This window comes from Trichomonas vaginalis, chromosome IV, assembly GCF_026262505.1.
Source record: "Trichomonas vaginalis G3 chromosome IV, whole genome shotgun sequence".
NCBI lineage: Eukaryota > Parabasalia > Trichomonadida > Trichomonadidae > Trichomonas > Trichomonas vaginalis.
The window spans coordinates 25,427,967-25,441,276 of NC_067206.1; the positions used below are offsets into that span (position 1 = coordinate 25,427,967).

The 13,310-nt window shown below is 31.5% G+C and overlaps 3 protein-coding genes and 1 pseudogene across 4 annotated transcripts, besides 2 other annotated features; 2 read left to right on the top strand and 2 right to left on the bottom strand.

Moving 5' to 3' along the window:
- Window positions 1–322: 322 nt before the first annotated feature.
- TVAGG3_0166440 (structural constituent of ribosome) lies at window positions 323–748 on the bottom strand (the record flags this gene model as incomplete). Its single annotated transcript, XM_001325268.2, has 1 exon — window positions 450–728. The coding sequence occupies one exon, from the start codon at window positions 726–728 to the stop codon at window positions 450–452; it is 279 nt and encodes a 92-aa protein (XP_001325303.1).
- A 174-nt stretch (window positions 749–922) lies between these two features.
- Window positions 923–2,525, bottom strand: TVAGG3_0166450 (WD40 repeat-like family; the record flags this gene model as incomplete). The annotated part of the gene is made up of 1 exon (XM_001325269.1): window positions 975–2,519. One exon carries the CDS (start codon window positions 2,517–2,519, stop codon window positions 975–977), a length of 1,545 nt encoding a protein of 514 aa, XP_001325304.1.
- Window positions 2,526–2,653: 128 nt separating this feature from the next.
- Window positions 2,654–3,333: a mobile genetic element.
- A 184-nt stretch (window positions 3,334–3,517) lies between these two features.
- On the top strand, window positions 3,518–6,067 carry TVAGG3_0166470 (GTPase activation domain, GAP family; the record flags this gene model as incomplete). Its single annotated transcript, XM_001325270.2, has 1 exon — window positions 3,537–5,903. The coding sequence occupies one exon, from the start codon at window positions 3,537–3,539 to the stop codon at window positions 5,901–5,903; it is 2,367 nt and encodes a 788-aa protein (XP_001325305.2).
- Window positions 6,068–7,016: 949 nt separating this feature from the next.
- Window positions 7,017–13,310: part of a mobile genetic element that runs on past the window's edge.
- TVAGG3_0166490 lies at window positions 10,704–11,460 on the top strand (annotated as a pseudogene). Its single transcript has one exon. A coding segment is annotated over exon 1 (757 nt).

Below are 13,310 nucleotides of genomic sequence, written 5' to 3' on the forward strand. Positions count from 1 at the left end.
TGTCACTTTTTTGATAAGCAAATCCTTTGCAAATGATTAACGCAAAACCTATATGATAAGATTGGCTTATTGATAACTAATTTAAAATCCAAAATATTGTAAGTATTTTTTTCATTCTAGATTCATTTGAATTTGCTTTCGTGAATCCAATGCAAAAAGGAACTAATTATCTAATTATCACATGCAAACATGTTAAGGATACTCATATCACAGAACTGCAAGCAAAGTATTTAAGTTCAATATTTCTTCGATTTTACAAATGATTTAACTAGACATCGTATTAATATTAATACCAACTAACATTTAGTTCTCATAGGTTCTTCAATGATGAAAAAAATAATTAATTTGACATGCAAATAAATGTGGCTTTATTTTTATATATAATATAAAAAATGGTATCATTTGATCCTGCCTTGTAAAAACTGGACGAGTGAAATCAAAGAATACATTTATTTGGCTTGAGCCTCGCGGATACGCTTGTAAGCAGCACGAGCTGTGAGGGCAGCTGGTGTTGTTGGTGTGTAAGCGCCACCGGCGACAGCCTTACCGCACTTTGTGCAGGTCCAGATGCCAACAGCGTTACGCTTAACGGAATCCTTGCCGCAGAAGGCGCATGGGTACTTCTTGCGCTGTGAGATTTCAATCTTCTTGATTGTCTTACGGAGGGAAGCACCATAGCGGACGCCGTACTTACCACAGATACCTACTTTCTTTGTTCTGCGAGCCATTCGAGAAAAGGACGGCCGTGTCCAAAAGTGACAAAATTCTGAGAGAAGCGATTATTTTTGTTTTTATTATTCAATTCACATTATATTTGAATAATTTTCTAATATTTAATTTTTCAAAGAAGATAAAGTTGTCACTTTTTTAAAAAAACTAATGATTTCTAATGAGAGAGAAATAGATGTGTAAATATTCTGGTATTCGTTTTCATATCATAAAAAAACACTTTATTGTATAAATAAAAATAAAATCTAGAATTGTGCAGGAACATGCAGTTCGTCAAGTAACTGTGTGAATATGCTGCAATTATTTTCCTGTCTAACGAGAACAGTATTGAAAGAACAACTCAAATCAATTTTTTCCGAAACAGGAATTGAGTAAGATTCCAAAACAGGGTTGATTGTATCAGGGCAAAGAACTGCAAAAACTCCTTTGCAACTGGCAAATGCAAGCAAATCTTTGTTTCGAAGCCAGCCAATTTTGAAATTTGGTAATATTGGACCTGAGCTTGGAAAATCGATTTTTCCAAACGGTTTCGAACTTCTTTCTTCGTAAAATTCAATGGAATTGTTACTTGCGAGACACAGATAGTGATTTACATCGGAATAAGCGAAATATTTAGCACCATTGAACTGGTATTTGATCTGTGGTTCCTTTACTCTTGGATCTAAGAAGCTGAAGCCGGATTTCGATGTCATTACAAGCAATTTCTTTTCTGGGATGTATTTGATCTTATTAATCTTCTCAATGGTGGTCCAGTTTCGAGCTAGAACACCATCATCGTAAAATTTGATCACAGAACTGTTGTGATCTTCTGAATCAGATACAAGATAAACATTTTTGTTGTAAACATCCATTATTTCAACTGGAGTTGTTTCTAATTCTTTTATTCCGTATTTTGAGCCATACATCATAGCAGTTTTTGTCGGATTGAGGGCTACAAATGTAGATTGTAATCCATGCGAAGATTTTAGCGACGAGATGTAGTAATTAGTCTTCATTGGGCCTGTAAATTCATCAACACCTTTAACATAGTAGATTTCTCTGTTTGAATTTGAGAAAATAAATCCACCGGTTGTAATTGGTGCTACGTGTTCAATTAAAGGTTGCTCATAAACGCTGTTCTCTCCTGTTTCAATATTAAATATGCCAAATGAATTCTGATTGGCTAAAAATAAATGATCATTATTAAAACATGATTTTGAAGAATTCTGGATTCTAATTGGATATTCAGTCATGCTATATTCAGGTACACTAACGTTAGGTAACTCACATCTCTGTGCTACGAGGACCTTATTGTCTGATGATAAATTTCTAAGTTGATATTCAGAGTAAATCCTGGCAACATCAAATGCATTTCTACCAGGTGTAGTACGAGCAACTTGTCTCAGTACATAATTTCTAAATTCGCTGTTGAAATCTCCATTAGATTCTAATTGTTTGTTATAAACTCCTTGTACTTTATCAATTATTTGCTGAATTTCTTCGTTAGTAACGGGATAATGCAATAAAAAGTGACCAGATCCGTAGTAAGGCAAGTAATTAATGCGATTTGCAAGTGCATAGTTACGTGTAGATTGCGGTAGATATGGCATATGAAATTTGGAACTTTTTTGAAAAGCAATATCATAAAAATGATATCTCGATCGCTCATAGTGAGAGCCCCAGATTCTATTATTAATAACTTCGACATTTCTCAAAAGCCAATTGGTCATTTCAATCCTTCCAACACCTGGTATGTATGGTTGATATGGATCTTGTTCCTTTTTAACTGCATCTTGTCTGGTTTGGGTCATAAAATTTTTGTTGTTTATTAATATTTCCGTTTCATAGAGATGATTTTCTATGCAAAGGAGCTATTTCAGAAAAAATAACTAATATGATACAATTTTCCAATTGATGTAGATATATGTGTAACATATGTCATGAGAAAGGTACATTCACTATTTTTGACAAAATTTTAAATTTTCATGGGGTTGTAAATCTTATAATAAGGAATGAATCCCAGTATAATGTGCATCATTATATTAAACACTATATGTAAGGCTAATGATTCTATTAACACTTATGAAGATCTATAGTATTTGAGCAGATAAATTTGATAATTTCCAAAACTTTTATATTTCAAAATTAAAGTGTGCGAATGCATTTAAATGAGAGCAAAAAGAGATTGATGCTGTTAAAACTAGGTGTTAATTTGCAATTATTTCGCATCACAAGAGCTACCCAGTAAATTCGGCTATCTTTCTTTGCAATTATTCTCCATTATACATATAATATAATGGTTAGGGTTTGAAGAAAAGTTACTAGAGAATTATTGACTTTTGAAATAATGCAGAATTTTACTTGAAGAAATCATTAATTTATGAGTTCCAAATTGCTAAGCATGACGAAGTATCATTAAATTTGCTACAATTAAATACACTTATTGCAGAATTAAGATTTTTGAAATTAAAAGTTTGAAATATTGCCTTTTTGAATAAAAATTTAAATTTTATTATATAATCATGATAATATCTTATAGAAATTAAAAGAAAATATTTTAAACCATTCAAATATTTTGAATGTCTTATCAATTTAAAATATTAAAAGATAGCTTGATTTTATCATAAATTTACATCGTCCCCTTTAACGGAAAAATTGTGAATTTATTTATAACGTTTACATGCGGTTTTGTGAATGCGTTCGAAATAAAAATATCGAGTCCTTACATGTTGACCAGAAAATATTTTATTCGTAAAGAATCTGAATAATATCAAAAAAGTGACGAATTAAGAGTATCATTATTGCGTTAATTTTTTCTATTTGCCATTATGAGTCATACAATCACCGAAACACCCCCACCCCCAAGCTTCAAAGTGAATTTTTCTTCCATCTTCAACAATGATATTAAACTTTCTCCTTTTGCTGAAGAAGGCAAACAACAAAAATTTATATTATTCAATCGCGTTCCGGAAGAAATTTTAACACGCTTAAAAGAATCAAATTATAACGAATTATTACAATTTAACAGAAAGAGTCCAGTTGATTCTTTTGATGAAATTTGTGAATTAATTGACAGCCTATCAGAAGAAGAACTCCTTAAAACAAAGAAGAAACTCCTTATCGATTTCCAGTCATACATTAAGGTTAGAATTCCTAACAAGACTTCTTTGAATCTCACTAGCAATTGGCCTCCACAGGTCCCTAGACTGGTTGCGCAGGTCGACCTTGTACTTAATTTGCTTATCAGACTTTGTCTACACTCAAAGAGTCCAGAAAAATTCTTATTCTGGCTCACAAACACGATTTATCCAAAGCAATTCACAAGCACATCATGCTTAATCAATTCAAAGATCTGCGCTATCTGCAGATGCATTATCCCACCAGATAAAAAGGCTTACTGGGCTGTTCTCGACAATGATCATATTTTCAAGCTTTATTTACTCAGAAAATCCGGTACAGAGCTTGATTATCAAGGCGAAGTCAGCAGAATTCGTCTTGACGAAGATCAGCAGTCGATTATCTTAACAGATACCAACAATATCGACGTCAGAAGAATTATGCCAGTTGACATCAACCAAGCTCAAATGTGGGGTGCTGCTCTTAACAGACAACATTCACCATTCCCATACTTCTTCTCTTCATATCAAATTCCTTTACCACAGGAATATTATCCTGCCCTTTTCGAAGCAATTACATCCTGCGATCTTATCATTCCAAGATGCGTTGCACATCCAACTGTCACACCACCAGAAGAATACGAACGTAGCTACGAGTTAATGGAAGCTTTGTTAGATTGCTACGCACACCTCGGCCGTGTTTCTTCATTACTTCAAGTTTTAGTATCTCTTGAACTTACATTAGTTAAAGATTCCTTCAACTGGTTCAGGAGTCCATCAAATCTCGGAATATTGGCAAATATTTTCTTTGCTCGTTACGGAAAGCCATACTTTGACAACTTCGTACAAAAATTACTCGATTACGTTAATTCCAAAGACGTTTTCGCCAAGGGATTGAACGCAAATCCAGATGCTGTTAAAGTTCCATTGTTTACAGCTTTAAAGCTCATTTATTCAAGCGGAGGCGCTCTTACACCAGAAATCAAGCACTTCTCTCAAGTTTTGTTCGCATATTCTGCAATCAAATTCAACAAAAAACAAGATGTCTTAAATGTCCTTGCAAACTTCTATTTATCTCGCTTAATACTTGGAACAATCCAGCAGCCAGAAGTTTACGGCAGCCAAACCCAGAAATCTCCAAATCTTAAAGGATTTATTGATATCATGAAAGTTGTCTTCTCATTTGGCTCCTTCTCAGGACACCTTGAGCCATTAAACGAAAGACTACAAAAGAACGTTTATCCGAAATTCCAGTTATTCTTACTAAATGCAAGTAAACCAACAGCTCCAGAGCCAAGCTACGAACCAGTTACACAGGAGAGGTACACAAAGATGATAGAATCCGTTCTTCGCGCCATTGCATTCAAGAAACCAGGCCAAAAGGGTGGATCTTTCATTCAATTTGTACAAAGGTTCAACGAAGCCGCTCAAGCTGATTTCCATGAATCTCTTCCTATCTTCAACAACCTCCACTACTTCATTGCTCAATTCTTCAGCTTCAGAACCGATGAAGATATTGTCCAAGCAATGAACAACGGAGAAGATGTTGAAGCACCAATGAACTACTTCGAGGAAGACAAGCCAAAGCAGGAGCCACGTATCCAGTCACTTTTGCCACCAGCCGAGATCATTCCAGCACAGCCAGAGCCACAGCAACCAGCAGAACCACAGGCAGAAGTAACTGCAGGTGTTGCGCTTAAGAAGTCCGCTGGAAAGAAGGCTGCAGGAAAGAAGGCAGCTCCAGCCAAAGGAGCAGGTACAGCAAAGAAAGCAGCAGGAAAGAAGGCAGCTCCAAAGAAAGCTGCAGGAACAGCAAAAGGCGCTGGAACAGGTACAGCAAAGAAAGCAGCAGGAAAGAAGACAGCTCCAAAGAAGGCTGCAGGAAAGAAAGCAGCTCCTAAGAAGGCAGCAGATGGAGCAGCTCCAAAGAAAGCAGCTCCTAAGAAGGCAGCAGATGGAGCAGCTCCAAAGAAAGCAGCTCCTAAGAAGGCAGCAGATGGAGCAGCTCCAAAGAAAGCACCAGCTAAGAAAGGAGCTAAGAAGGCCGCAGGAAAGAAGGCAGCTCCTAAAAAGGCTTGAAAGTGATAGCATTTTAGAGCGTAATCATATATTGTTGTAAAATTTATCATTATTTTTTTCCCTCATTAATCAATATTCATTAGTAGTATATGAGTGCGGGTTTTGTGACTTTTTTTGTTACATCTATATATAGACGATGCATTAAAATATAATTTATAAACACATTAAAAAAATTAACATTAATTTTAAAATAATTTATTTTTTTATCTTTTATAAAAGAAGCTATATATAGATGATGTCAGATATTCCGCGATTAATTAAACATTGTTTAAATCCTGAATGGGTTAAACTTCAATTTAAAAATGAAGATTGTGAATTATTAAATGAATATGAAAGCCAAAATAAGCTAATGAGGTATAAATATAATGATAAAGAATATTTAATTTCATGGAATCAATGGAGTCATAATCAAAGACCTCATAAACGAGAAGAAGAAATTGAAAATAATGAAATGGAAATCATTGATGACATTAAAGAGGATGGAATTCCTAAATTTTGTAGAAAAACCTTAGAACTAAGTTAGGAGCATATAAACGTAGAGTATTAAATCCTGAATACATAAAACATTTATTTAAAAAGGAAGACTGTGAATTATTAAACGTTAATGAATATGAAAATGCTAAATCAAATTGAAATAAAATATATTGGAAGTGATGAAAGGTGTAAGATAAAGATAAAGTTTATACAGTTTCATATAATAACTGGCACACGTTAGGGATAAGAAAACATTTAGGAGATTATGGTAAAAGTTCTGAATTCTTTAAATCTAGTATGTACGAGAGAGTAAAAGAAATTAGAAATAATTATTTTCATGAATAAAAAATAAACTTTAAAAATTCATGTCTTACATTTTTGAATAATTTATTTTTTTAATTTGTATGAAAATGAGTGTCAAAACTAACAACGTTAAAAAATTAGGATTCACAAATGAGGAAATAAAGGATATATTGAGGAAGCGGGTTATGAGGTTAGTAAATATTATTTAAGAAATTGTCAAAAATTCGCGGAGTTTTAAATGAGTTTGATTATGATTAGAAAAATGAATAAAGATGGATTTATAATTTCTTATATCCCACATCTGAAGAAGAAAAACCTAAAGAACCTGATGTTTTCCCTGAATATTATGAAGAACGGATTAAAGATGATGAATATGATGAAATGAAAGACTGGAAAAAATAAGAGATGAAATAGATGAAAAAATTAAGGAATTAAGAGAAGTTGAAAAATATAATGAAAATGAAGTAGAGGGTTTAAATGAATATCCCAGCTTCAGAATCAGCAGTTCAAAAATCTCATGAAGAAAGATATTAAAAAATTATGTCTCAGAATCAACACAAAATTTATTAGATGGTGAAATAGACGAAACACTTTCAGAAGAAGGTACTAAATTTATTCGTAAACATAAGTTACAATTTATTGATAATGAAGAATACCCTTGTATCTTACTTTCACCTCCTCTTGATTCTGAGAAATTCAAAAAAGCACTGAAAAATGTAACATATGCAACAAATACGATTAAGAAAGAAGACCATGATATTTACACAAATTATTATTTAATAATGCACAGGTGTTGATAAAGTTTTTGATTTATTAGATAAAATATCAAAAGAAACCATTGTACATATAAAAATTTTGTGTGATTGCGGTTTCATTATTGAAGATACCAATAATGTTTCATATGAAAGAACAGCACCGAAGGAAGACGAAGTGGAAAGGTCTATACCATTCGTTATTAAGAATATAAAAAGATATGAAAACGCTATAAGCATTATATTTATTCATTTATTTCAGAAAAAATGGAAGCAACCCATAAAACATCATCTCATCATTTTATAGCTATTCATACATTCCTTTTCAAAGTTGTGTGAAATTAAATAAGACAGGAATTAGATTTAATGTATCAGGTACGCATTCTTGAGTAAATTAAAATGTATTCATACGTCGCAGATGATAAAAATTTATGTGTTCTTAATTCATTTTATGGACTTTAGCCTGGACTTTAAAAAAATAAACTTTATTTATTATTATTTTTAATTTTTATTCTTACATAAATGAACAAAAATGGAACAGCTAAAATGAATGATAATCAAATTAGCAGCAGAAGTAGAAGGTTATTTAAACGCTTCTATAACTTCCTGATGGTGTTAATCCTAAAACTCGTAGAAGCTATTTAAATGAAGCAATAGATGCATATGAAGGGTTTGACATTTCATCAGAAAGTGAGGGTTAGCAAGAATGTTAAACGTTAATATTGATTTTTATTATGTGACCCTCAACCAGAAGACGTAGACATTAACAAGGGTAGACTTTCCATTAGTGGAATCAATAATGATAGATCCAGAATTTGAAACAGTAAATATTTTATTAACACAGAGTCCATGTGGAAAACTTCACGCTGACAGAATAAACAGACGTTGAAGCACTCACAGGGATATAAAGTTTGCCCCTTTTGCAAAAGAAGAAGTTTATTCTATCCGTGATGATCCAGAAAGGAAAAACCAAAGAAGATTTTTAAAAACATTGTGAGAAATGTAAAGAAAATAATGGAAGATTAATTCAAGACGTTCAATTGCAAACACACAACAACCATATGCACCACATATCACGAAACAGAAGATATATCAATGGCTATTAGCACATAATTTGCAGGAATATTATAAACCAACAGATATTATATTACTTTTGACTTCGAAACATTAGAGACTAAAGAAGAACTTCAACTTTCTGAATGTGCAACTTTGAACGCTTACTTAAAACCATTTATGGTATCATCAACTGTCAAAATAAAGCCGCAAAGCGGCGAGGTCGTAGACCGTGATAAAACATTTACGAGGAATTTTTGCTTAACTTCGAGTGATTCTTTTATTTCTGATTGGATTGAGTTTTTATTTTCAACCTGTTCATTAGTTGCTAAATCAAATATTGAACAAATATGAAGAATTAATGAAGCCGCAAACGGACCAAACGGCGGGGACTTTGTCTCATACATTAAATGAGAAACAAAAGGAAGCAATGAAAGAGCTTTAGATGAAGAATTTAATAAAGTGAATATCATAGGTTTTAATTCGGGAAAGTTTGATTTAAATTTAATTCTTCGTGATTTAAACACTGCAAAATGGAAAATAAAATCAATGCTGGGTTCATCTTCTCAATTTAAGCAAATCATTGTAAAGAAAACAAACTGTCCATATGAATTAAGATTTATTGACATCAGAAATTATATAGCGGGTGGAACATTAGACCAATTCACTCAAGATTTCGGAAACAATAAATCACGTGTTAAATCCTTTTTCCCTTATCAATTCATCACGTGGGAAATTACGAAGATGAATTATATAAAAAGGAACCATTCACGAAAGATTCATTTTATTCAGCATTAACTCAAGAAACTATATCCGATTCAGATTATCAAATATATCTCAATGATGCTAAAAATTTTGAGAATAGATTAGAATATTTTATTCATTATTGCAATAAAGACGTTGAAATTATGATTGACCCAATTGATAAAATTATTGAAGAAACATTTGTTTATAAAATTGACATGCTTCATAATCTTTCTTTATCATCGAATGCATCAATGATTCGTTACGCGTTAGCATATAAGAACTTCAATCCTAACGAAACATATCCAGAAGAAGAAAATGTGGAATCAAGTTTTGAATTAACGAAAAAGTATTGGAAATATAAAATTGAATCATATAAGAAACAAGATGAAAAAGCAGAAAGGGATACTAAAAACAATGTTTCAATGGATGACTATCAATACTATCACGATTTAATCCTTTCATCTAAATGCAAAATGTGTGGTAAAGCGTTTACATATGCTAATAAACCAACATTGGATAGAATCGATAATGAAAAACCACATACCAAAGAAAATTGTCAGTTAATGTGTTGTTATTGCAATGTCGTAAAATCAAATAAAGATGAAGATGTTCAACGTTTAAGAATCAATTTAAGAAATTATGCATTAAAAAATAATTTACCAATGACTTTAGATTCAGTTGAAGCTTATCACATTCTCCGTAATGGAATTACTGGTGGTCTATCAAATGTTCAACATCGTGTTAATCTTAAAGGAATCACGCACATTAATAAACTTTCATATAATCCAGAAACTAAAACTGTATCAAATGAGGACACCACCAACATTATGACTCATTTCGTTGGAGTTGACTTTAATTCATTATATCCTTCTTCATCATTTTCATCTAATCCTCATGATTTCATTCAATATACTGACCATAAAATGTATATGCCGGGAAGATTGAATGGTGTTATCATTTGTGATACAGCAACAAAGAAAGCAAAAGCACTGGGAATAATTAGAAAGAAAAATACTTTATTCGTGGCTGAAGTAAAGGGTCACATTGATGAAAAATACATTAATGATTACATAAACTTTTTACCAATAATAAGAAACTTAGATATTATCACAGATGAAAAAACAATTGGCAGTTTTATGTATAATTACATGAAATCAAACAATCTACCAGTTGACCAGAAACAGAGAAAATTAACTCAGTTAGCATCAACACACAACCAATATCAACCATTTTCTTCTTATTATCTTGGTATCTAATAGACAGATTTCATTTTATCATTGATGATATTCAATCAATTTTAACATTTACGAAAAACACTTGCTTTAATGAATTTGCGAACGAATTTATGAACGAAAGACAAAAGGCTGAATTAGAAGGAAATAAAGGAAAAAGTTTATTTTGCAAGATTTCACTTAATGGATCATATGGTTACGATGCAATGAATACACAAAATTACGCAAAGACTAAAATAATGAATGCACAGAAGGCACGCGTTGCATGTATGTCAAATAAGTTTAAAAACATAAGAGAAATAGGTGAAGATACGTATCAAGTGATGCTTAAAGATAGATTTTATAGATGTGATACATGTTTACAAGAGGCATTCTTCACTTTAGATAACGCAAAATACTGGTATTTGGTTTTCATTTATGATTTTATGTATAAATGCATGAATGTTAATCGTTTTCATTTCATTGAAGGTGATACTGATTCATCTTATTGGGCAATCGCTGGCGACCCAAATCTTCCTAACACTCAAGCATTTCAAGCAATTGTTACCGATAAACAATTTTATGATAAAAACATTTACAAATTCGCACCTTTTGATTTCTTCTGTTTTGATGAGAAATTTAAACCTAAATTAAAGAATAAAGCTGAAGAAAAAGCACATGAGAAGAAGTTATTGGGTTTAGCAATTGAGAAACAAGGTGATAACATGGTTGCTTTATGTCCTAAGTGTTATACATCATTCAACGGTTCAATTGATGGAAGTGATTTTAAAAAGATTGCACAAAAATGAAAGGAGTTAGTTTACGACAAAATAAACAATTAACACCTAAAAATTATTTGGATATAATAAATGATAAAGTGATATTTGATGGTCAGAATATTAATTTACAACTTAAAAATGGGTCAATGACTCGCTTACAATTGGTAAGACTGCATTAACAGGAGCACACACTAAGGCTGTGTGTTGTGAAAATGGATGTTGTATGCCATTTATTTAATAAAATGCCACAGAAGAGACAAAAGGAACCGTTAATATGTTTTTGATACTATGATTCAAAGAGGTGGGCACCCTTAAAACATTTATTTTATTTTTATATAAATGGATAACTCAGATTTAGAAAATTTAATTGATGATTTAGTACTTAATCAAAAATTTCTTAGTTATTATGATTTAAAAGCATATCTCCAAAAATATAATAATAATATAACGGGTGATGATATGGAATATTATTCCATATTATAAAAATGAAATTTTGAAATATCATGATAAAATAATTTCTAAAATTAAAGACAAAATTAAAAATAATGAATATTCAAAGGGAAAAACTAAATCACAGCTTAAACAGTTGAAAGATTTCAAAAATAAAGTATTAACAGAAGAAGATATTGATGAATTATATAAATTATATAATCCCAAGCCGCAAAAGCAAAAGCAAAAGGAGCAAAAACAAAAGGTGCAAAACGCCCAGGTCCTTCAGACCATAAATGATGCACAAGCTTTAATTTATGATTCATTAGTTAAACCATATTCAGCCCGACTTTTAAATGAAGATCAACTTTTGGAATTCATCCTTCAACATAAACTCGAAGCGGGAAAGTATATTAAACCTTTATATACAGCATATTTAAAACAAATGAATAGAATACATCCAGAATTAATGAAGGAAGGAATGAATTCCAAAACTTCATCATCCAAAATCAAAGCAGATAAAATTAAACCACTTGCAACACCAAAATCTAACGACAGTACCTGCAACTTCCTTCAGTTAATCCTTCATCATTCACTTTATTATATCCATTTCAAACATTTAAGAAGCAAAAAGATTTTAAAAAGGATTTCAAGATATTAAATAAACCAATTGACCCAAAAATTCAACCATTAAAGGAAAAATTTAGTCGCCCTTCATTTGCACCATATCCATATTCATATGAAATCGATCATCTGGAATATTCAAAAGGAAACGTTACTTATTTATTTGCCATTAACATTAACACTAGATATTTATATTGCATTCCGGTGAAAGGGAAAACAGAACAGGAAACAAGAAGAGCTATTCAATACTTACTAGATCATGAAAGAGTAGATAATATAAGGGGTGATGGTGATAAAGGATTTCAGGCAGCTATGACTCATTATTTCCCACAAATTAATTTTTACTTTTCATCCTCTCCATATACGTTTCATAATAAAATAGTTGATGCAGTAATGAAACTCTTAGAGATGCGTTAGGGGTTAACGGTCAGATATACTGGGATGGAAATCATGACTCCATCATACAACAGTTAGTATATTATTACAATAATACATGGCATAGAACAATAAACATGAAACCGGTGGAAATGAAAAATGATATTTCAAAAGAATGGGAATATATTAGAAAGCAAATGGAAAGGTTGAATGATGTTAAACGTGAACAAATTAATTCAGGACTCATGAATTTTAAACAAGGGGATAAAGTTTTGATTCATCTCGATTATGGAAAAACTAATAAATCAATGACAAAAAGAAGACGAAGATTTGACACAATAGCTGAATTTGTTAGATATATTAACGGCAATACATTAGTTGAGGTTAACAATAAATTAATAGAAATTCCGATTTATTTTATTACTCCATTATATTTAAATAATATTTAATTTTTTTATTTCGTAAGAAATGAGTGACAACGAAGCAGTCAAGAGTCCAGACAATGAATATAAAAAGAAACTAAACAGAATTAAATCAAAAATATGCTATTACAAAAAGAAGTCGCAATGTGGTGGGGTTGAAAATGATAAAGAAATAATCGAAAAATTAGAAACTTACCGTTCAATCATTAAACTGAGTGAAGCAAAAATAAAAGAATTT